Consider the following 25,468-nt stretch of genomic DNA (forward strand, 5'->3'; position numbering starts at 1 on the left):
GAAAGTCATGAAATTTTCCTGAACGTTAAATCGCCCCCGATCCGTTGCAAAATTTCAAATATTGAGCGGACTGACGGTGTGAATTGAATCCTAATGCTTAGTTTCCTCTTACCAAAAAAGTACTCCGTGTGAGACAAAATTGAATTTTTTCAATTTTTCCTTTGTTTATTTGACGGCTCGCTTTCTCACGGCTCTCTCACGGAGTACTTTTTGTTGAGTGGAATGGACACTTAAGAGTAATTATACCTAGAGAGGAAATTTCGAACAAAATTACGTAAAATATGTGGTCCCAACATGAAATACGAAATGTTTATTGGTATGTGTGTTTGCCCTCCTAATTAAGAGGGCAAATTGAACCATCAAAAGCGAAAAAGCGTCAACGCATACTTGTATCGGTGTAAAAGTATACGAAATGTGTATCTCATACAAACTGATGTTGGGACCACATTTCGTCGTACAAATTTCCTCTCTAGGTATTAATACTCTAAGATTGAATCCAAGCAAATGCTGCACATAAATGTCGTAAAATAAATCCTGCAAAACGGCAAAACTTGCTTTAAGAAGTGTAAGAAATGTTTTAACATAAAAATTTGCTTGGAAATAGGATTATTTAGTGGATTCGGCGTTTGTGAAATAATAATATCGACGAGTTTAATGAAGCATCGGTCTACTTGGTTTTGGCGTCTACTTGGATGTATAAATTTCGAAACATAACATTTGGTACATGAAGATCTGGAAAGCATTGATGTTCAATAAACAACTACAGCATGAAATTCATCGGCGAAAGAGAAAGGGCCATCTGGCGGGAGTTCGGAACGTTTCTGAAAATCAATGCTGGAAAACTCGAGCACAAAATTTGTGTGTGCAGAGCGCTAGGTCACACTATGAGGAAAATTATAATTGGATTTCGATCCTGTGATTTTAGACCCAACCCAACCCAAACTTGTTAGAAATGGGTGGATCGAAAACAGTAAAGAATAAAATTGCAGAAAGAGTTCAGACTGGATTGACGAGTACTGACTTTAAAGTTAACGTTGACTTATCACTTGCCGTCTACATCAGAGTCTATGGTTCTGTAGATAGAACGCAGGACCACAACTTATCGAATCGATAATGTCGATAGACGCAGCTTTTCTTGGTTTTAGGATCGCCGTAAATGAGTTGTATGAGGAAGATGAAGCGGATGCATACTTGCAATGTTTAAAAACTATCGTAAACAATAGCGTGCCGTGGAAACATTTTCTCGAGTTTATCACATTCTGGGCCGATATATTGCAGCTACTTAAAACTTTCCACAAATATTTCGAATCCGATACGAATACCACGAAAAAGCTAGAACTGTTTCTACGTCAACCACAGTTTGGAAAACGGATGGGAAGAACTATTTTTAAGTAAAATTGATGATGCTTGTGACGACGTGATGTTTTATGGGTGTAGAGTAACTACTGAAGGAAGAACGAGAAATTTTAACATCAATGCTTTTATCAACGAGAAACGCGAAGCTATGACACATTTAGACGAAAGACTTGAATTCGACGTGTTTTTACAGGAAAGCCTTAAACTCTCCGAGTGTGCCACAAATTTATTGCACTAGATTTTGACGAAAACATAAAGAAAATGAAGTTCAAGGACATGAATTTACACACTCTCAAGGCATTGCTACCACGTGTGTAACCCTTATGCATCTATGATCATAATGCTTCCGTAACCACATTGCGTACTTGACATTATTGCCCACCTTTGCCCACCCGAACATTATTTAATTCAACACATGCAATTTACTATTTCTCGAATATTATTTATTTACACACTCTCATCACACACGCTGTTATACCGACAACGCAATATTTTGTGTCATTTCTCTCAGAGACCATAAATGCACACATAATGCCGAAAGCCGACGAAAATCACAACTGTCATGTGATTTGTCAATTTTCTTTTAAGCTTTGTAGTGAGAGGTTACACAATTTAATGCTCGATGTTTTTCTGGAAAAAAAGTGTTTTTATTCCTTCTGAAACGAGAAACTTGATCTGAGTGTGTATACCAAGTGTGTTGTTGAGTAGTTTAGTGGTATACACACATTGACGACAGCCGCTGTAAATAGTTTGAAGGATATTAACACTCTCTCACCCAAGGCCTTTTGATTGCGGATAGCTCAGGCAAATTTTTGAAAATTTATTGGTTTTTTCAGACAGATATGGATTGCCCGTCGCCGACACCAACACCGCCACCGGACATCACTGATTATTCATCAATTAGCATGCGAACTCAACGCCGCATCCATACCATGCGTCGACTAGTTTATTTAATACATATCGCAGCGCGTCGACTCGAACGCCACCTGCGTCTCCGAATCGCCCTGGCAAAACGGGAGCTCATCACTTTGTGGCGGCGTATAACTGGATTGTTGCAGCGTTTTTTTAAATCTTTTTCTTTCTTTAAATTAGTTTAGGTTAGGCGATCTGCAAAGTTTTATTAATTTTTTTTTTCTTTGCAGGTCAACGGTAAATATTTAATATTTTTGTTCTTTTTTTAAACTTTGTCACAGTTTCTTTTCGTAAATTAATGTTTTCTATAAAATAGAAAGAAACATTGGAAACAAAAGATATTGTTGAAGAAAATGACGAAGGCGTTCAAGATGAAGAAAAAGAATTTTAATAATATGATGAAGACGACGCAGCACGTCAGAGATTTTGGAATGCTCATATGGAGAATTAGTATGATCGACACGGTGGCGTGGCGTGCGTTAGAATTGAATATAAAAAATGTATTCCTCACTGTAAATAATCATTGATTTATTGATTTTTCAATCCGAAAAAGTTATCTTTTACATTTTTCTGAATGTCTAACCGATGCGACTTAAGGTGGAACGAATAGTAGAGGTCTTTCTTCTTAGAATTGTTCCAACACCCTTCACACGAAGATTTTCAAAAACTACTAACGACTATTATTTCTTAGAAACTAGTTTCCTGTTGTCGGATATATAAATCAAAAACGATTTTGACCTCCACTTGATCGCTCATAGTTGGCATTTCAATTCAAAAATTTGGTAGTTGGTAGTTGACTACCACAGTGATAATTGACAACCGAATTAATTACCATCGAGAGCTTCGCACCGACTGATGTAATTATTCTGCCTGCTTGTCTATTTATAACTCGAGAATTTGGCTACCACGATGATAAATTACAATGCTACTATGAGCAAATCAACACCAGGCAAAAAATTATTTGTTATCTGACAACCAACCGCTCATAGTTGGCATTGCAATACGAAAATTTGGTAGTTGGTAGAGCTAGATTAGATTAGATTAGATTAGATGGGAGGGTGTAAGCCCAGCACCTAAGCCTCAGATGGGCCTGTTGTGCTATTGTACAAGTCTCTTGATCATATGGACTGTGATTTTACATCATATCTCTCCCGACTTAGATTGTTCACAAATCGACCGTGTGTTAACGTCCCATACGTTGTGAATTCTCCAAGCCGTGGGTGGTATGCGAATACCACAACCATCACTAATTGACCTGTACATTTTCCCAAAGGTGGCGCTATCAACATTGTCATGTTGTAGCTCTTTCTACTATTGACATTATGTCGATATGGTTTCTTTTATGGAGAAAGCGAATGTTGGGTTTTTTGATATTTCCGACTTTGTTACGGTTACGGCTATTAGTTTTAGGTAATAGCAAGTGTCTAATCACCATAGGCCATGAGTTGCCTCTTCGTATAAATCGCCATGCCACCATGTGACTGAACTCGTTCTGGCGTTGCAGGTTGTAGCGTTTGAATGATTCGTATTTCGTCATATCCCTTGACATCCATACAACGTATCAATCAATAGATCTGTTAAACCTCGCGGTCATTTTGGAGTACAAGATAGTTTCTGTATCTTGGGATTGTACCACAGCAAATTTGTAAAAATTTGCTATGTGGTTTTGGGGTGTCAAATGAGAACCCGAGGAGTTTGTACCTTACCTGCACTAAAATTGACTGCCAGATGCCATACGGCAATGTGTCATTTTCGTACATTAATCGAGCACGTAATTTAGCATTAGCTTCTGGTAGAGTCGATTGTTAATCCGTACACCGACGCCACGAAGCACATGTTAAATAACAAAGGAAATAACACAACTGTTGATATCGCACAATGAGGCGAGAACAACTTTATTGATCAAAGAGAAAATGACCTACGAGAACAACACTTTGACTTCGTTAATAAAACCTTTAAAATAATTTCACCATTTAACCATTACAGCAAAATAAAAACACCAAAGCCGTAAAAGTTGGCACAGAAATTAGACAAAATCGAAAATGAATTCACACACAGCCACACAAAAGAAACACTTTTAGAGAGCAACGCATAAACACGTCCGTTCTCTGTGACTGCCGTTGTCCAACCATATTCCTACTTAGTTGTAAGCTGTAAACGTAGGCAAATTGGCAATCAACATGATAAATTTTAGTGAAATTAACTACTTTCACCACAAACTAACGCACTTCAAAATGATACCACTTGTTGACTGTACAAGTGGTTATGCGTTTTATTTATTGAACGGTTTTTCTGGTAGAGCTAAGAGCTAACTACTAATATTATAATTGACGACCAAACGTAATTTTCGGCAGAGATGTTTACTATTCGAGAACTGCGCACTGACTGACGAAATTATTCTGCCTGCTTGCCTATTTAGAGCTTGAATTTTTGGTAGTTGACTACCAAACTGGTAGTTGATTACCATGCTGATAGAGAGGTGATAGAGATGTTAACTGTTTGAGAGCTGCACACCGACTGATGAAATTATTTAGGCTGCTTGCCTATTTATAATTCGATAATTTGGTAGTTGACTACCAAACTGGTAGTTTAATACCAAATTGGTCGTTGAATACTAAATTGGTAGTTGACTGCGAAACTGATAGAAAGTTGGTGGAGATGTTTACTGTTCAACAGCTAAATATCGACTGATGAAACTATTCTTCCTGCTTGCAGAAAACGATCAATGAGATAATTTGTTAATAAAATTGTCTCATACGTCAGAAAAATTAAAATAGACGCGAAGTTCTAGAGAATTGTAGTGTTAGTACACTTCAATCAAAATTGTGGATTCATGGAAAGGCTGTCGCGGAAGGTTCAAGGTGTCATGGATAGAAGAGCAACGACATAGAACAACATTAAATAGACCAAGCAACTTGTAAGAATTAAATTTTTACAGTTTGTTTGATGATTCGATTCTATTTCTATTAACATTGAGATAGTTTGGTTATCGCTTTGCTATCAGGAAATATAAAATTTATTTCGTACTGTTTGGTCATGTCGAGCTCATTTTCAAGGCACGAGTATTTATCATCAGCAATACAATCAGAAATTTTATTAAACAAAAACAACTGAACAACCAATGAACCTGTCAGAAATAGTTGCAAGGGCAATTGGAGGAGTGATTTCACTGTCGAATAAGTCACTCAATAAAATAATCAAAGTAATGTGTTTTTCTCAAAAATAGATGGTAGTGTAGTGTCTTGGCGCTTGCGAGCTGGGGATAATATCCTACCAAGACGAATGTAGTACTGACATCGGGAATTGGAAGGTAGAATTTCCCACAAGTGGCGCAGTTGGTAGGATATTATCCCCAGCTCGCAAACGCCAAGACACTGCAATACCATCTATTTTTGAGAAAAACACATTACTTTGGGCATGTTGCCCGTTGAACGATACTGTGTATTCTGAACTATTTTCGTACAATTCCATTGTATTTTAGGCCAGTTCTAAGGCAACTAGACCCATTTTAATTGAATGGAATACTTTGATTATTTTATTGAGCGACTTATTCGACAGTGAAATCACTCCTCCAATTGCCCTTGCAACTATTTCTGACAGAACCTATACAATTCCTATGAATTAATTGAAAATTTCTTAAATCTAAAAATTGTGGTTGCGGGACTTTTTTGGTTTCTTGTGCGTTGTTCTTCCTTTAACTATTGGAAGAGTGGAATGAGTCTTATTATTATTTTGCCTTCATTTTAACCTCTTAGAAACGACAACAGTCTCGTCATTCATAAATTCTGTTGACTCATCTGTTCAAAGCGTAACAAGTTCAATAAAATTTAGAATTTCATTTGCTACACAAACATAATTTTGTAGAACGCGGATTTAATAGAGGAAGTCAACACGCTACAGGAAACTACCTGAGAATCATAAAATTTTGATTTGACGAACCGGTCATAATAAAGCGGGGCTGCTCAAGATGGAGACCGGCATTATCAATTCGTTTGTAACATCGATATTATCAGAACAGCCAACTAAATGTTCGCAAAATATCCAGTTTTGTTGTTGGTGGTGCAACTTTTGCTACTAGGTTTTGCTCAATGCGAATTGAAAGAAAGTGAGTCTCTAACAGACATCCGATGCTCAATTGGTGTACGAGATGATTTTTACCCCCAATCATTCCTCTAGGCAGTCTAAGCCTCAGTCTGTAACCAATTATTGATATGAGGATCAGCTTAACTTAACCTCCTCACGTAGAAAAACCTTTGCTGATCAATGAAATATTTTTCCATTTAGACGGATTATGTGATTTCAATGGCAAGACATATGGACATTTGGAATGCAGAAAATCATGTCGTGGAGTAAGGGACTCGCGCACGGGCACATGTGATGATGAACTAAAATGCTGCAATACAGTCGGGACAATAATTAGCCAAACGGACCCTGAATGTAAGTGAATGAAAATGTCGATGTCACCTCTGAATAATACAAATTTTGTGTGGCCCTAATTTAGACGGATATTGTGTGTTTGGTGAAGCAGTCGATGAATTTTTTGAATGCAAAAAGTCATGTGGTGAACTTTCACATATTCCCGAAGGTAGATGTGGTGCAGCCCTCCAATGCTGCTATAGAGTCCACCCGTACTTTGGGAAAGAAGTGACGATCGCTCCAGATGTTTTAATAAAAAAAGTACCCACTACTAAGCCACCCATACCATATATATACCAATATATTAGAACGACGATAAACAATTGAAGTGTAAGCTTTACCGATTTCACAAATAAAATCAAGATACGACGATACTTTGGTGGTAATTATTGTCAAATTACTAAACCATTTATCGATATGCCAGTTCTGTCAAAATTTTATACTTCATACTCGAGTATAAAAAATTAAATTAAATAATTAAAATTAATAATTCCGTTTTTCAACTAAAAAAAACTGAAAGAGCTGAGTATACCTTCATGTGATCCAAATCGCCCAAATATCTGATGATACCAGGTGGTACCAAAGTAACTTTATAGGTGAGAGCATCTTTTGGTTTCCTCAGACTTTCCTGTGCGTTGTTCTTCCTGTAACTATTAGAAGAGTGGAATGAGTCTTATTACTATTTTGTCTTCATTTTAAACTCTTAGAAACGACAACAGTCTCGTCATTAATTGATTCTGTTGATTCGTCTGTTCAAAGCGTAACAAGTTCAATAAAATAAAGAATTTCATTTGCTTGTTACACAAAAATAAAATTTTGTGGAATGCGGCTTTAATAGCGGAAGTCAACACGCGACAGGAAACTATACCTGGGAATCATAAAATTTTGATTTGATGAACCGGTCATAATAAAGCGGAGCAGCTCAAGATGGAGACCGGCATTATCAATCCGTTTGTATCATCGATATAATCGTTGAATATACAACATCATCAGAACAGCCAACTAAATGTTAGCAAAATATCCAGTTTTGTTGTTGGTGGTGCAACTTTTGCTACTAGGTTTTACTCAATGCAGATTGAAAGAAAGTGAGTCAATATCGCTCTAACAGACATCCGATGTTCAATTGGTGTACTTGAGATGATTTTTACCCCCCATCATTCCTCTAGGCAGTCTAAGCCTATGTCTGTAACCAAGGATTGATATGAGGATCAGCTTAACCTCCTCACGTAGAAAAACCTTTGCTGATCAATGAAATATTTTCTTATTTAGACGGATTGTGCAATTTCAATGGCAAGACATATGGACATTTGCAATGCAGAAAATCATGTCGTGGAGTCAAGGATTCGCACACGGGCACTTGTGATGATGGACTAAGATGCTGCAATACAGTCGGGACAATACTTAGCCAAACGGACGCTGAATGTAAGTGAATTAAATGAAAATGTCGATGTCACCTCTGAATGACAAAAATTTTGTGTGGCCCTAATTTAGACGGATATTGTGTGTTTGATGAAGCAGTCGATGAACTTTTTGAATGCAAAAAGTCATGTGGTGAACTTTCTCATATTCCCGAAGGTAGATGTGGTGCAGCCCTCCAATGCTGCTATAGAGTCCACCCATACTTTGGGAAAGAAGTGACGATCGCTCCAGATTTTTTAATAAAAAAAGGAACCACTACTAAGACACCAATACCAATTGGTATACCATATTAGATATATTTGATAAATATCTAAATATATGAAAACGACGATAAACAATTGAAGTATAAGCTTTTGAATACGAACTGTCCTATCTCCCTTTCTAATTATTTTATTTCAACTTATTAACCCTTTTATTTGGATACACAGCGACTAATATAATATCTATGTTCACACAATTCAGACACTACATATTCACACACACACAACATAAAGGCGTTCGAACATGGGTGGTTATGAAACTATTCACGCTATTCTCATATGTTTTTTGTCGACGTGTCTAGGGGGTGCGCTCGAAGTAAATACCATTTTGTCTGAACCCGTGACTTGGGCGCTAGAGCTCTTGACTCATAATCTAGAGGTCCCGAGTTCAAATCCGCGGCTGGGTAAGATATTTTTTCTTCATTTGCTTTCACTCACTCATAAACAATTAGAATTTTCTATATTTTTAACGTTACGCTTTAGCAAAGGACTATTGCAGTACATAAGAGGAAAGTCATCTAATGTGGGAAATTACGAGTGTTATGATGTGAATTTGGAATGTAAAGCGATCGTGAAGGTGTAATTTGAGATGAAAAATTAGTGCCAGGGTGGGAGACGAACCCACAATCTTCACCTTTCCGGGGCATTCATATCGCATTGTTAATTATACATTTACAATTCAGGAATCATCATCGAAAATACTGTTATGATGTTGGTCCATATTTCAGGAGATCGGATGACTTATAAGGCTCTGGTGAATCTCTCGGGGAATCTTTTGAATGTCTACTCCGTGTACTCTGAACCTAAATGTTGTAGTTAGTCGGACTGTGCACACGCCAATTGATTGTCCTTTACCACTTACATGGTTGGCCTAACGTAATCTAAGATGCATAGTGATTGAAATATATCGCTCGCTGGGCATATTGAAGTCGGAGTCGGATTTCAACTTATCAACCCTTTTTATTTGCAACTATGTCTGAGAATTAAGCGTGGTTTCTGGGTTTCTAGTTCACACGATCGAAAGTTCTAATGAAGATTTAAATAACGTCCATACGTCACGCATGACAAGTTGTGGATTGATGGAAGGGCTGCCGCGGAAGTTTCATGGTGTCATGGATAGAAAAGGTAACTACCTACCCAACGACATAGAACAACAATAAAGAGACCAAGCAACTAATGCTCCCAATTGTTCGCTAGGAAACACATTCCTTTATCAAAATCCACATCCACATCCACGACCAACTCATTCTCACCTCGAATTAGTGAGATGGATTTAATTTTCGTTTACATCATCGTTTAAGTGTTACAACATCGAATTACCAATGTGAGTCAATTACTTTATTTCGATTGTGAATTTGTATGCCTCATTGATTTTTGTTGCATTCCATCTCTCTCTCTATCTACCTCTCTCTGAGCGATGAATTTAAAGGAATTTTATTTGTTTCAGTTCTTATTTTTAGATAAATGTGCGTTGAATTCGTTAGTAACAAGTCGGAGTACTAACTTTCAAGTGCAAAGCGTCGTTCTCTAGCTAGACTTTTATATTGCTCAGGATGGCTGATGGGAAGCTCATAGGGGTGGTAGTTCAATTACTGTACAGGTGTATAATACACAGAAGTACAACGATTCACAAAATTTTAAAAATTTGGAAACCAGACCAAGCGAGAGTTTCAATTGGGATTGAAAAGCTTAAGTTTTGGACTTTCCAATAAAGGTATTCCCGACCCGAGTTTAATTTTTTATACTCAAGTATAAAGTAAAAAAGTATAAAATTTTGACAGAACTAGCATATCACTAGCTCAGTAATTTGACAATATTTATCACCAAAGTATCGTTGGATCTTGATTTTATTGATGAAATCTGTAGAGCTGTATTTGTAAATAGTTATTGACAATCGAAACTGTGCTCTCATGTCATTGCACGGAAGCACGTGTTCGACGTTCAATGTAAGAGTCCCTTTTAACTGTATGTACACGGAGCTGTCACTCACACACACATTTAAATGTATGACTTTTCATTTTAATTTGTCAGTTTGTTCTATTGAGAGAGCGATTGGTTCTTCTTTTAACTATTGGAACAGTGGAATGAGTCTACCTTATTTTACCTTCATTTTGAACTCTTAGAAACGACAACAGTCTCGTCATTAATTGATTCTGTTGATTCGTCTGTTCAAAGCGTAACAAGTTCAATAAAATAAAGAATTTCATTTGCTTGTTACACAAAAATAAAATTCTGTAGAATGCGGCTTTAATAGCGGAAGTCAACACGCGACAGGAAACTATACCTGGGAATCATAAAATTTTGATTTGATGAACCGGTCATAATAAAGCGGAGCAGCTCAAGATGGAGACCGGCATTATCAATCCGTTTGTATCATCGATATTATCGTTGAATATACAACATCATCAGAACAGCCAACTAAATGTTAGCAAAATATCCAGTTTTGTTGTTGGTGTTGCAACTTTTGCTACTAGGTTTTACTCAATGCAGATTGAAAGAAAGTGAGTCAATATCGCTCTAACAGACATCCGATGTTCAATTGGTGTACTTGAGATGATTTTTACCCCCAATCATTCCTCTAGGCAGTCTAAGCCTCAGTCTGTAACCAAGGATTGATATGAGGATCAGCTTAACCTCCTCAATGGCAAGACATATGGACATTTGCAATGCAGAAAATCATGTCGTGGAGTCAGGGATTCGCGCGCAGGTACATGTGATGAAGGACTAAGATGCTGCAATACAGTCGGGAAAATACTTAGCCAAACGGACGCTGAATGTAAGTGAATTAAATGAAAATGTCCATGTCACCTCTGAATGACAAAAATTTTGTGTGGCCCTAATTTAGACGGATATTGTGTGTTTGATGAAGCAGTCGATGAACTTTTTGAATGCAAAAAGTCATGTGGTGAACTTGCACATATTCCCGAAGGTAGATGTGGTGGAGCCCTCAAATGCTGTTATAGAGTCCATCCGTACTTTGGGAAAGAAGTGACGATCGCTCCAGATGTTATAATAAGAAAAGCAACCACTAAGGCACCATTTTATATACCATATAGAATATATAGAATTTGAAGTAAATAAATTTATAATTGTCGTATTGCTTTGTTGCGATAACACGTTTCATTTTTTATTTTGAAACATGGTCCCACCTTTTGGGTGGGTCAGGTCCCTTGACTGACAATTTTTGCAATGTAATTTTGATCAGCTTATTTTTCATTCTTAAACTTCCTAAGCATCTTAAATCACTATCACCGATACAATAATTTAGTTTTTGATATGCTATAAACTAATTTCAATAAATTGAGATTGGCTCGTTCGGTTCGTGTTTTTTATGTAGGTGGAAGCACGGGGTTTCGGGGGGTTTTGAAATTAATTTTTGCTATGTTGCTCACATTGCAATGTCAAATATGTCTAAGGTCGTTTAATTTGTGCTAGGTGAAGTCCTTTTTCACTAAGCAATCAGCGTAACCTTCGTAAATAAAAAATCTTGAATTTGTCAACAATGTGTGGCAACATGTAAAAAACAAAAATCAAAACAACCTCAAAACCGGTGGCGATCCACTTGTCAACGGACAATACATGAACAAATTCCATCCCCTATCTGTGCTGAGCTGTCAAAGAGTAAACATCTTTGCCAAATCAAGGAAATTCAGTCGGTGATGAGCTGTCAAAGAGTAAACATCTCGGCCTAAACAATGGTACACTTCAGTCGGTGATTGGCTGTCAAAGAGTAAACATCTCTGCCAAAACAAGGACATACTTCAGTCGATGATTGGCTGTCAAAGAGTAAACATCTCTGCCAAAACAAGGACATACTTCAGTCGGTGATTGGCTGTCAAAGAGTAAACATATCGGTCTAAACAAGGACATACTTCAGTCGATGATCAGCGGTCAAAGAGTAGCCAATCAAAGTACTGCTGTTTTTGTTATCCGGAGAGGCACTCATGTATAATAAGGACACCGAAGAGAATTGTTGAACTGTGTGGTATGTTTGGTTGTGCTGATATCGTTTGCTATGCTAGTTGATATTTGTTGTGTGCATATTGCGCTCAAGGTTTTAATGTCGGTCGCTTGAATGACAGCAATATCTACTAATGCGGCTAAATAGCACGCTTCACATGCTATTTAACGGTCACAGGCCAGTGAAAACGCAGAGGGGTAGAATAGGGTATTAGTACGGTTTAGTTAGATATGAATAATTTAGCGATAGATAGGACATCACGTTAGGGAAATTGTCACCCATCGATGTGTAAGAGCTAATTTTTCAAAAAAAAATCGATTCTATTGTGAACTCTCCACTGGTAAGATAGGTGATCTTACTTGATCCATTTGCATAGCACAAACATCTCTTGTGGTGACGCATTCTGCATGTGAAAAAAAAAACTTAGTCGAATGAACTTAGAAAGGACAAATTTTTGGTTAAATTAAAAATCCATTAGACAACAATATGTATGAAACAGCGATGTAAATCTTTAAACTTAACCATTTCTTTTATTCTAAAATAACATTTTTAACTAACAATACCTGAAGTGAGAGTAGGTCCGGAAAGAAAGGCCAATTGAGGACACATTTTACGTATAATTGAAAATGATTTATTCTTTTTTTTTCTTGAAATTTTATTTTACCAAAATTTAGTTTACAAATAACTTTGAATCATTTTCTCAAATTCGTTAGTACCACTCGGAGTACTAACGTTCAAGTGCAAACCGTCGTTCTCTAGGTAGAACTTTGCTTGGGATGGCTGATGGGAAGCTCATGGGAGTGGTAGTTCATCAATTACTGAACAGGTGTATAATACACAAGAGTACAACGATTCACAAAATTTAACAAATTTGGAAACCAGACCAAGCGAGTGTTTCAATTGGGATTGAAAAGCTTAAGTTTTGGACTTTCCAATAATTCCGTTTTTCAACTAAAAAAAAAACTGATAGAGTATTAGGCATGGGCGATAATGATAATGATTATCGATAATTATCGATTATCGATAATCGAAAATTATCGACTTTTTTTATCGAAAATTATCAAAAAAAATATCGATAATCGATAATTATTGATATTTTGATAATTATCAAGATATCGATAATTCGATATATCGATATTTCGGTCCGAAAATCCGATATTTATCGATATATTCCGATATATCGGAATATTATCATGAATTGTACGATAAATATCAAAATATCGATATTTTGATAATTATCGAATTTCGATATTTTGATAATTATCGATAATTTTGAATGTCTCCCATCCCTACTGAGTATACCTTCATTTGATCCAAATTTCCCAAATATCTGATGATACAAGGTGGTACCAGAGTAACTTTATAGGTGAGGGAATCTGTTGGTTTCCTCAGACTTTCCTGTGCGTTGTTCTTATTTTAACTATTACAACAGTGGAATGAGTCTTCCTTATTTTGTCTTCATTTTAAACTCTTAGAAACGACAACAGTCTCGTCATTCATTAATTCTGTTGATTCGTCTGTTCAAAGCGTAACAAGTTCAATAAAATAAAGAATTTCATTTGCTTGTTACACAAAAATAAAATTCTGTAGAATGCGGCTTTAATAGCGGAAGTCAACACGCGACAGGAAACTATACCTGGGAATCATAAAATTTTGATTTGATGAACCGGTCATAATAAAGCGGAGCAGCTCAAGATGGAGACCGGCATTATCAATCCGTTTGTATCATCGATATAATCGTTGAATATACAACATCATCAGAACAGCCAACGACATGTTCGCAAAATATCCAGTTTTGTTGTTGGTGGTGCAAGTTTTGCTACTAGGTTTTGCTCAATGCGAATTGAAAGAAAGTGAGTCAATATCGCTCTAACAGACATCCGATGTCCAATTGGTGTACTTGAGATGATTTTTACCCCCATCATTCCTCTAGGCAGTCTAAGCCTCAGTCTGTAACTAAGGATTGATATGAGGATCAGCTTAACCTCCTCACGTAGAAAAACCTTTGCTGATCAATGAAATATTTTTCCATTTAGACGGATTATGTAATTTCAATGGCAAGACATATGGACATTTGCAATGCAGAAAATCATGTCGTGGAGTCAGGGATTCGCGCGCGGGTACATGTGATGAAGGACTAAGATGCTGCAATACAGTCGGGAAAATACTTAGCCAAACGGACGCGGACGAATGTAAGTGAATTAAATGAAAATGTCCATGTCACCTCTGAATGACAAAAATTTTGTGTGGCCCTAATTTAGACGGATATTGTGTGTTTGATGAAGCAGTCGATGAACTTTTTGAATGCAAAAAGTCATGTGGTGAACTTTCACATATTCCCGAAGGTAGATGTGGTGTAGCCCTCAAATGCTGCTATAGAGTCCACCCGTCTTTTGGGATAGAAGTGACGATCGCTCCAGATGTTTTAATGCAAAGAGCAACCACTAAGACACCAATTGTTATACCATATAGAATTTGAAGTGAATAGAGAAATTTAAATTAGTTCTGAATTAATTTATAATTGTTGTACAGTTGCCCAATTATATTATGACTATGGGATTGTAGGATGCATTACTTTTACATCCTACATACTTCCCACATTCAATTGAACCAACGAATTCAGTTTCATTTTTTATTTTGTTGATTAGCACCATTGATATACAAGTGTTCACAAAGTTAATGCAATCACCTGAAGTTTTTGCAAAATCACGAAAAGCTAAAAAATAGACTAATATGTCACTTGACAAATGAAAAATGAAAATGTTATAAAAAGAATCTTGCATGTGTCCTCGCATGTGTCATGTACCAAGAAGGCGGATATCAAAAACGGTAGAGGTACAGCCGATTGCCATTTTGCTTCACAATCTATTACGATTAGTATTTTGCTATTTCGTCCAATTTAAACTCAACAATCAACAAACTTTTTTACCGCTTTTGTTGGTTTTCTTCATCCAATGCGTTCCATTCATTCTACATGTATTTCTTTAGCGTTTTACATTTCTACCATTTCACACGATTTCCTTCTCACGCTTGAAAGATCAGAAAAGCATTAGTATTTTACAAGACTTGGGATAAATAGATAAAAAGTAGAATTTTCGTGTGAATTTTGTTGATCCGATGTACCGATGCCCCAAATTTGCATCAAAGGTACACTTTTCTCAAAGCACATGGAACTTTCATAGACAATTTTATTTTTTATTCAAAGCTGACATGTTTTTACTCGAAAATGTGGTCGTACATTTTTAAATAAGGGCTCTCGTAAAAAGATATCAGCGATCAAAAATTTCTAAACGCAGAAATGTAGGCTACAATTTCAGCGTACGCTCGGAACCTCTTAATCGCCACCTTACGGAAATGAAATCCGGAGTACGAAACGCCATTTTTCGACTTTTGACCACTTACAACCAGCCAAGTATGGAAGATCAAAAATATCTGAGACTGGTTTTGGGGCATCGGCACCAAGGCCTAACTAGGCGTATATAAAAAAAGTCCCGGAAAAAATAGTGCCGATTTCGGTTAGTCGAAATTCAAAAGAATCCGTCTTACTGTACCAACTACATAAATACCGAACGATTTAGTGTAGTTGGTATTAACACTAAAGTATACGTTTTTAAGCGATATAAATGATGGAATTTGTTTATGTACTGTCCGTTTGACAAGAGGATCGCCACGGTTCAGCAGGAAGTTTTGAACATTTGTTTTTTACACGTTGGCACACGTGCTCTTGTCAGATTCAAGATTCTTTTTACGAAGGTTACGCTGATTATACTTTGTGAAAAAGGCCAATACCTTGCAAATATGTCACATCTTGGACAGAATTTGACACTGCAATATCTGCAACATGAAAAAAACTAAATGTTCGAAATCCCCTGAAACCCCGTGCTTCCACCTACGTAATATACACAAACTAGGTGAGCCAATCTTAATTTATTGAAATAGACTCAAAATGTTGTCACGCGTTTTCGTAGCATGTGCAGATAATAAAATTAACGAAAAAAGAGTCTCTTCACACATTTACCTAACTACTTGTTATTGTCATCTTGTTTTTGCGAAAATTACGAATACGAATTTTGAAATAAAAAAATTAAAAATTATAATTTTGCATTGTTGACGCTCGACTGTAAATTATCAGCTTTAGCATCGAAAGTGTATAAAAGGCTGTGCTTGTGACAATTTTCTTCAGATATTAATTCCAATCAACACGGTGATCAAACATGATGTCGTTCTGCATTACATTCGTCTTATCCGTTGTAGTAGTAGCCGTTTGTATACAGGTATAAATATACGAATTAAAAAAATTATTTTCTTCTAATTTTTAAAAGTAATTTGCTTTTTCAATAGTCGATCGGTGCCTATCCAACGATTCCATTGCCACAGTTGGTGGCAGGCGCTCTTGGAGCTGTTAGAGGTAGTTATTACACACCTTACGCATCATATGGTGGAATCGGACCTTATGGTGGAATCGGACCTTATGGTGGAATCGGACCTTATGGTGGAATCGGACCTTATGGTGGAATCGGACCATATGGAGGTATCGGACCTTATGGCGGTATCGGACCTTACGGCGGTATCGGACCTTATGGCGGTATTGGACCATATGGTGGTGGCGTTTATGGCAAGTGAAAAGTTGTTACAAGAATCCAAAAACGCAGAAAGTTTGAAAAACTGTTTTTGCCAAAATAATTTAAAAAAATAAAAATTATTTAGACAAAATTTTCTGTGAAATAATATTTGTTTCATCAGCTCCAAATGTGTTTCGATGTCTTCAAGGAAAATATTCTTTGTTAAATTATTGAAATAATTCACACATTCTTTCCATTTAATTTTGAAATAAGTTGGTGAGCTTTTATACACAGAAGGTGTGGTTAGCCTTTCCCAATGCCGAAATATGCAAACCTAAATATCGTAATTTTTAGCCCTGAAGATGGATGGTCATAGCATCCGAATGCAAGGCAATCAATAAAAAATAACGTTCACGCAAGGCGACTTGTTTTTTAAATTGGTCAAAGCAAGCAAAACAACAATTTTCAATAAATATCGTTCTCAACGATCGTTTGTGTTAGTGCAATTTCTTTATGAAACAATAACCAAAAACTCACAATTAGGTTCTTGAAGTTTCCAGCAAATATGTTCACTTAGGTGATATATGAAACTGTCAAAATATTTACACTCAAAAAACGTAAAAGTGTCGCGAAAATGTATCCTTTTTTGAGTCTTTTGGGATGTGTCACCATCGGTACCTGCGCCGCTGTTGCCTACAAATTTCACGAAGTGGAACTCATGAGACACGAAATAGAATTGATCCAACTAAGACATAGACACGAAATAGAGATGGAAAAGCAGAAGACATCATCAAAGGTAATTCCCGTTCCTAACGGGTTTATATCCGATAATCGTACGTGCGTCAAGCACAAAGGCAAAGACAGTGATGTATATATTTGTCTCTTTCTACCTTCTACTTTGCCGAAGACACCAACACTCCATCTGCCACAGTTCCCAAGATAAGTCTAAAAACTGAAAGTGACCAAATTTTTCCAGTTTTTTACATATTCTACTCCCACAGCTCTAAGACTTTGTCGAAGAAACCAACATTCCATCTGCCACAGTTCCCGAGATAACCCTAAAATCATAATTGAAACATAGCTAACGCCGACCCGTACGAAACACCTATTCGTATCAAAAGCCTTTAATGTGAAACTCTTCATTTCTCTTACTTCATTTTCTTCTCTGCTGAAAAACTATTCTCCCTTTAAAATCACTTACATTATCCACTCTTTGCCTTGTTATCATATACAACTAAATTGCCGGAGACAATATAGACAGCCCCGTACGAAGACAAATTTCATAAATTCCTATTTAAACAGCTATATACCGCTATATTTAACTATATTTCACTATAAATAAACATTTCACAGATAAATATATGCTATTATATAGCTCTATATGCCTGTATATAGCTCAATATAGCTGTATATAGGTATATATAGATGTCCGTATATGGAATCCCTGAAACCCCACACACATAACAAATTATTTCCATGTTAACAGAAACTCTCTAAGTATCATTTTTCCCAAGATATTTCTATTTTACTAAAATCCAATATGGCCGCCGGCAGCCATTTTGTTAGGAGACCGGAAATAGTACCGACGCTTTACATTCGTTAATACCTTTCAAACAAAAAAAAATTCATGAAATTCGGTCAAAATTTACTCGAAATATTGACAAAATACTCCACGTTCACTGTACGGCCGAGTAGCCAGATAAGAGCTCACTCCAAGAGACCTAGCTCACGCTCCGGAGAACATAATTTCATAAATTTTTTTTTCCCTGATTGGTACGGTCAATACCTATCTAATAAAGCTAAAACAGACGAAATATGTTCAAATGTGGCCGACCTACAAGCAAAAACTGCTTGCCGCCCTGTGCCTGTTCCACACCAAGGGGTCTAACTCACGAGTCGGTCATCCGATTTCCATAAACTTTTTTTTTGTCGATCGGTATTGTAAATACCTTTTATTTGACGTATCACTTACAAGTTTAACGTTTAAATGTCCGGAGATATCTTCGAAAAACCGTAAAGCACTTATTGGGCCACAGCTCGGGAGGGGTCGATCCAAAATCACTCATCTTCGAACTTAGCCTGTCTTTTGACATTACCAAACGGGAAAAAAAAGAATTTTCAAAATCGGATGCGTTTTACTCAAGTTATCGTGCAGACAGACGGACAGACGGACATTTTTTTTCGCGGATTTGGCATCTCTAGACAACCACAATAGGTTTCCCCTTACTCAGGGAGTCCAATTCGACGTGTTACAAACGTATGCGTAAACCTATAAGACCCCAGTACTTCGTACGGGTCTAAAAATTGTGTAAACTGTGAGGAAATGTGCTATCGTTCATTGGCTCCAAGATGTCGCCGTCAAATACCATACCAAAAACATTCGACAATGCCGCCATCCTGAATACAATGAACGATAGTACAGTTCCCTGACGTAAACTAATACATCGAGAATTCTCTCATGACGTCATTGAATGATTGCAAACAATCCTTTGGGTCTTCCTTTGCCAAGCAAAGTCGGATAGACAGCATCTTCTCTTCTCTCTCCTAATCCAACGTCATCGAAATTTACTGGTATCACCGCAGACATGGAATCCGAGCCGACATACGCAATTGTCCAGGTGCCGAATTTTGTTCCTTTAACCTACCGCAGCAGAGATCGCCAAAATGAAAGCTGCCATCGAACGAGCATCACAATCATACACACCAGCACAACAACGCATGTCCAAAATCAACAAACCAAATTCCACCATCTCCCGTACCGCAATTGTACAGCCGATCCGTACCACAGAGCCTACCCGTACCGCATTTATCGAACCGATTCACTGCTCTACAGTGACTTTGCGTGCTACAAACGACTGTTTGTACCATTTTGTAACTTGCGATTTAAATTTTCCGAATCTTCAGTCCATTTTTCTCGTGGACCTTTTATTTCGCTCGTATTACCCTCATAACTTATCATACATTTCGATCATCCCCCGAGCATTTGGTTACGAACTCTGTATAAACTTCCGTGGCGTGTGTGTGTATTGAGGCTGTTTAGGTTCTGCAAATCACTCCGAAAACGACTGGTCAACACAAATCGAACATGAACTTGACGAAATGGAAATACCACCGGAACCACTGGAGGAACAACTGGCCGATCTAAGCGATTAACACCACTCAATCACTTAAGGGGAAGTCATGCGGGAACGCATAAGTTGGCCATTCAAATTGAATTAATTGTAGCATGCTGTGCATTCTGAAATCGTATAAATACGAATCTCTTTTCTCAAAATAATCAGAATTGTTTTAACCTCAAACGAGGAAACATCTCTATTTCAATATGTAGAGTAGAAATGCATCCACACTAGTAACACAATTTTAACATGTTCGGATGTGATGATGCTAAGAATAGTATTTTTTATTAGTGATGAAAAGTGGGCTGCGCCTCGTTAGGACAAGCTGACGACTAGTCCTAAAAAAGACCACTTTCATCACGATGTTTTGTGTGCCTGAGAAACATAATGAGACAATTTCAATTTTTCTTGGCAACCATCGTTGTACACTCGATCGCGTCCGAAAAAATGTATGAAAAGTGTATGAAATTCCATTGTCGTCCTTGTTTATCTAACTAGTTGCCGTGACGAAATTTAACTTTTGCGCATTCTTGCCCACAGCATCGGATTTGTGAAAGAAAAAAAAAATTTCATTTAATTTATTCTCCTTCGGTGATGACATCCTTTAAACGGTAAAATTTAATTATCCATGAAACAATCGTCAGTCTTAATTTTGTCCCAGAAAGTATTATTTATTTATTTATTTATTGAATCAATTCAACAGCCTGTTACAGCCAATAACAGAATTAACATTAAAAAAGAAATTACAAATAACAAGAACATAATCAAAAGGAAATCAGAATCAATGGTAACATACAAGTTCGACAACAAGAAAAAAACAACAACCGAGAATGGGTCACATGACATACTTATTCTTAACTTTAGCCTTGAACGAACTAAGCGACGTATGAAAAATGTCTAAGCTATTAAAAAGACCATTGTGATTAGATTGCATTCTTATAATCGGCGCATTACTCTCCACGTTCGATACATAGGTTGCCGGATAAAATGTTGGAGCTTCGTGTCTACTCGGACGACGTGAATTGTACAAGACCACATCATTATCCAAGGCAACTGTAAAACGACCATTGACCACTTTGTAGAGAAAAATTTCGTCAGAAATGAACCGCCTGGATTCTAGCATTGGAAGCTTGAGTCGCGCAAGTCGTTGTGGATAATCGACGTAATTCCAATTGAACTTTCGATAAAGCATTCGCGTAAACTTTCTCTGAACTCTCTCGATTTTCTCAATGGAATTCTGGTAAATCGGTGACCATACCACGGTGCAATACTCCACCTGACTACGAACATATGCCTTGTACAAAGTAATGATACTCTCAGGTTTACGGAACCGTTTGCAAGAACGGAAGATGAATCCCAACATCTGATACGCTTTCCTTGTAACTCTGTCAATGTGTTCGTTGAAATTCAATTTCTCGTCAAAGGTGACGCCCAAGTCTTTCTTCAATGAAACTCTTTCCAACACATCGCCAGAGACAACATAATCGTAGATCATTTTTACCGGTTTGAAAGTCATCGTAAGAACTGAGCATTTTTTCACGTTCAAATGAATTTTGTTGAAAAAGCACCAGCGGCACAACGCATTGATGTCTTCCTGAAGCACAATGGACTCGATTTTACGGGAAATCTTCAGATCGTCCGCTAACTGAAGGCTGCTACTTTTCAGTTGTTCCACTAAGTCATTGACGAAAATCAAAAACAGCAACGGGCCCAAAACTGATCCCTGCGGCACTCCTGATTTCGGACGCATTAGAAAAGATCTCGAGTCACCCAGTACCACATATTGAGAGCGATTTGACAAGTAGGACTTAAACCATTCCAATAATGTACCACCAATGCCAAACGAGCGCAATTTCATGATCAATAGCCTATGGTCCACCATATCGAATGCCTTAGAGAAGTCCGTGTATATCGTGTCTACCTGCCCACCATTCATAACATTATGACATAGAAACGTCATGTGATGTACCAAATTAGTCTGCACTGAACGCCCATAGAAGAACCCATGTTGACATGAACTGATTGATGATTTCACGAAGTCAAATACCATACGGAAGACCAATTTCTCAAAAATCTTAGCGCTAGCGCAAATGATGCTAACGGGACGGTAATTAGTGACGTCACATTTTTTTCCGGATTTGTAGATTGGTGAAATAAAGCTGAGTTTCCACAGACCTGGAAAGACACCCTCAGAAAGCGATTTATTAAAAATAATTGACAATGGTAATGACAGCGAATCTTTGAGTCGAACATAGAAAATTATCGGAATGTTATCAGGACTACTCATCTTATTACAATCGAAACTGCTCAAAATAGAATTCACATCCGATTCACTGATTGTGACATCATTCAAACGTAGGCGGTCAATCGACAAATCGTCAAAAATGTCGCTAGTATCTCCACTATCCTGGTAGACTGAATCGAAGAATCGTTATGGGAGCTAATCTCAACCATATAGGATATGGGACTACAGTCAACTGTCTACTATCACTAATCTATAAGAGAACGACGTAGAGATGTTGTCTCGGCCAAAGCCGGATAGTGAATGCTTTATGCTCAAAACAAACGAGGCATTGAAAACGTGTTTTGGTCCTAGTTTTCATTGACAGATGCAGCAGTCGCGATTTTGAATAGAAAAAGTTCTAACTTCATTTGACAGTTTCGAAAATTTCGTCATGAAAAATAGGACCAAAACACGTTTTCAATAGGTTTGTTCCAAGGCCATATGAATTGTCAAATTTCGTCCATAGAACCATAACCTCAATAATACCTCTGTGTAAATCGCGTAGGCGACGTTGCTCGATTTGTATGAAATATCACGTAAGCGACGTTGCTATGGATGAAATTGTCGTTGTTCGGGTTGTCAAAGTTCGTGTTTACAGTTACTTGGAACAAACCTATGCCTCGTTTGTTTTGAGCATTATTGCCACAATGTACTCGGTATATATATAGGATCAGGCAAGGCCGTAGCCTAATAAAACATCCGACTTTTCTCAACGTAAACGAATCAAATTTTATTTAAATCTTTCTTCATCTACGGTTCGCCTGAAACTGATTAACAATCATACTCTCTCATGTCAACAACTGTTCTAGTTAACAAAAGGATATCTGCATTCGAATAGTTAATTGACCTATGCCAACTACTCGGTTCCCACACAACCCCCTCTTAACAAAACATTTGTCCTCAAATGTGTTCAACCACACAGCCCTCTTTACAAATATAACGAATGGTAAATCCACAAATGTAACGAATGATAAATCCAAACACTTTTGCCATATTCATCGCCACTGCAACGTTTCATGTTCACATCAAAATCGTCCACATTCACATTCCTCGTATATTCGAAACTCAAAATTATCCAAGTCGTCGCATCGTATGATCCGAAAATTATACAACCAGCCTTGCCGCACGATTCCGATTTACCAACCAAATCGAAGTTCAACATATTAGCGACAATTGTACTGCAAATCACTGTTCGATCCGTTTTTTGTTGTTGTCTCGCCGACCTGCTTATTGTTTCGAATTGTATACACCACGTTGCTGTCGATTCGATGTTTCTGGAACTTTCAAAGTTCGTATGCCAACTTTAAAATTACTTTTTCGTCGCGTTGCGTGTTCGTTTTCTTTCCAGCTTCTTTTCGTCCCATCTCAGTATTTACTTCTTAGCAGTTGTTTGTTATCTTCATTTCGATTTGTTCGGCGTAAATCCACTCAGCATTCACCCGGACTCTTTGCGATTTGTTCGGCGTAAATCCACTCAGCATTCACCCGGACTCTTTGCGATTTGTTCGGCGTAAATCCACTCAGCATTCACCCGGACTCTTTGCGATTCTTTTCTCCACGTGCTTCTTTTCATTTACTTTCGGTTTTCTATTGTTCAAAATCGTCTTTACACAATTCACTTTGCAAACTTTAAATGGATTTTCTCAATTGTCTTTTAATTTTTCTCACAATTTACATCCCTTAAAGGTCCAAAAGCGGTTGAGCCTCCATATAGGATCAGGCAAGGCCGTAGCCTAATAAAACATCCGACTTTTCTCAACGTAAACGAATCAAATTTTATTTAAATCTTTCTTCATCTACGGTTCGCCTGAAACTGATTAACAATCATACTCTCTCATGTCAACAACTGTTCTAGTTAACAAAAGGATATCTGCAATCGACTAATTAATTGACCTGTGCCAACTACTCGGTTCCCACATATATACTACTACTTGATGCTTGACAATTCAATGGCAAACTGTGATCACCACAGTATAAATGAACTGTTTCACTTCTGCTACAGTCAATGGTAATTCTGTGTGGACAAATCTCAGCATTCTGTTAAAAATGTCCCGTACAGGTGAGAAATTAGCAATTAACATAGAAAGCAGTTAACGTGATGGCCTATGACCCACGAACGGACCTCTCGTCCGAATTGGTAATGTCATTTGACTCCTTGAAGTAAAATTGTAAACAAAATAAAATGAGATGCTGGACATCGTCACCCACACGAATGTCTTATATCCTTCTTCCAGTAATAATGGCAGCACAACGGTGCTGAGAACATTCAGGTATTTCTCGATGGTTATTTTTCCACAGAATGTTTGGATTTTGGTGGGTCCTCTTTGTGACACGGCCACACACCCACGCATTCACGAGCCGAATTTCGATATGTTAGGGCTTTTGGCTTTTATTAAGGCTTTTAATGCATCTGCGTTGTCCAAAATAAGCGACCAAATGACAGTTAAAAAATCTGCCTTGGTGCTTTGTTTGCACTGCAGGTGATTCAACGGAAAAAATGATTAGCTCACACCATGAGTTTTTATTGGTGTTTTGCCAAAATTTATAATCACAATTACTGTATCGTCCACATTTATGGCCATTTATTGTGTGTTATCAGCTATGTGAGAAGACAATATCCGCACCGATAATGAATCTTGAAAGACAGTTCATCGAAACGATGAGTAGCTTGGCTATGAGGTGGAGTCCCGTCATAGTAGTTTATCGAGATCGATAAATTCAACTCGCCCATAAATCAGTTCGGTTGTAAGGTTGTTTGATGAACATTTTTGATGAATTTTTGTTGAAAAGTAGACGTCGACGGAGAGTTCAAGTTCTGGGCTTTGCAGATGACTTGGATCTCGCCAGTCGTACACACTTTCACAAATCTGAAAATTCAAGCGGAAAGAATGAGCCCAATACGGTTGCCAATCAACAAGGGGACGTGATAAGCATTGTAGTTGAATTAGTTGATGGATCCATCTATCTTGGAGTGTGGATTCGTTCCGATGGCGATAATACACCTGAAATACAAAGACGAATTACGGCGGCAAGCAGATGCTATTACGGTCTAATCAAACATCTATGCTCCAAGTTGATATCGAAGAAAACGAAGTGCCAAGTTTACAAAACGCTCATTCGTCCAGTTCTGATCTATGGATGCGAATCTAAGACGGCGAAGAGAAGTGATGAACAGTTGCTCC

At 37.5% G+C, this 25,468-nt stretch overlaps 2 protein-coding genes and 2 long non-coding RNA genes across 5 annotated transcripts; 3 read left to right on the top strand and 1 right to left on the bottom strand.

Moving 5' to 3' along the window:
• Positions 1-7,610: 7,610 nt before the first annotated feature.
• LOC119083852 lies at positions 7,611-8,429 on the top strand. The gene is made up of 3 exons (XR_005088956.1): positions 7,611-7,769; positions 7,954-8,106; positions 8,176-8,429. It is a non-coding gene; the product is annotated as an uncharacterized LOC119083852 (long non-coding RNA).
• Positions 8,430-14,019: 5,590 nt separating this feature from the next.
• On the top strand, positions 14,020-14,856 carry LOC119083853. Its single transcript, XR_005088957.1, has 3 exons — positions 14,020-14,177; positions 14,361-14,516; positions 14,586-14,856. It is a non-coding gene; the product is annotated as an uncharacterized LOC119083853 (long non-coding RNA).
• Positions 14,857-16,451: 1,595 nt separating this feature from the next.
• On the top strand, positions 16,452-17,040 carry LOC119083849 (shematrin-like protein 2). 2 transcript variants are annotated; one of them, XM_037193656.1, is made up of 3 exons: positions 16,452-16,598; positions 16,666-16,869; positions 16,909-17,040. In XM_037193656.1, exons 1-3 carry the CDS (start codon positions 16,539-16,541, stop codon positions 16,945-16,947), a joined length of 303 nt encoding a protein of 100 aa, XP_037049551.1. In that variant the 5' UTR covers positions 16,452-16,538; the 3' UTR covers positions 16,948-17,040. The 2 variants fall into 2 exon arrangements, with proteins under 2 accessions (XP_037049551.1, XP_037049550.1); XM_037193655.1 differs by having other exon boundaries at positions 16,666-17,040.
• A 3,788-nt stretch (positions 17,041-20,828) lies between these two features.
• LOC119083844 lies at positions 20,829-21,575 on the bottom strand. Its single transcript, XM_037193650.1, has 2 exons — positions 20,964-21,575; positions 20,829-20,904 (listed from the first exon to the last, which is right to left on the bottom strand). Exons 1-2 carry the CDS (start codon positions 21,516-21,518, stop codon positions 20,878-20,880), a joined length of 582 nt encoding a protein of 193 aa, XP_037049545.1. The 5' UTR covers positions 21,519-21,575; the 3' UTR covers positions 20,829-20,877.
• Positions 21,576-25,468: the final 3,893 nt, after the last annotated feature.

Source organism: Bradysia coprophila, unplaced genomic scaffold, assembly GCF_014529535.1.
Source record: "Bradysia coprophila strain Holo2 unplaced genomic scaffold, BU_Bcop_v1 contig_70, whole genome shotgun sequence".
NCBI lineage: Eukaryota > Metazoa > Arthropoda > Insecta > Diptera > Sciaridae > Bradysia > Bradysia coprophila.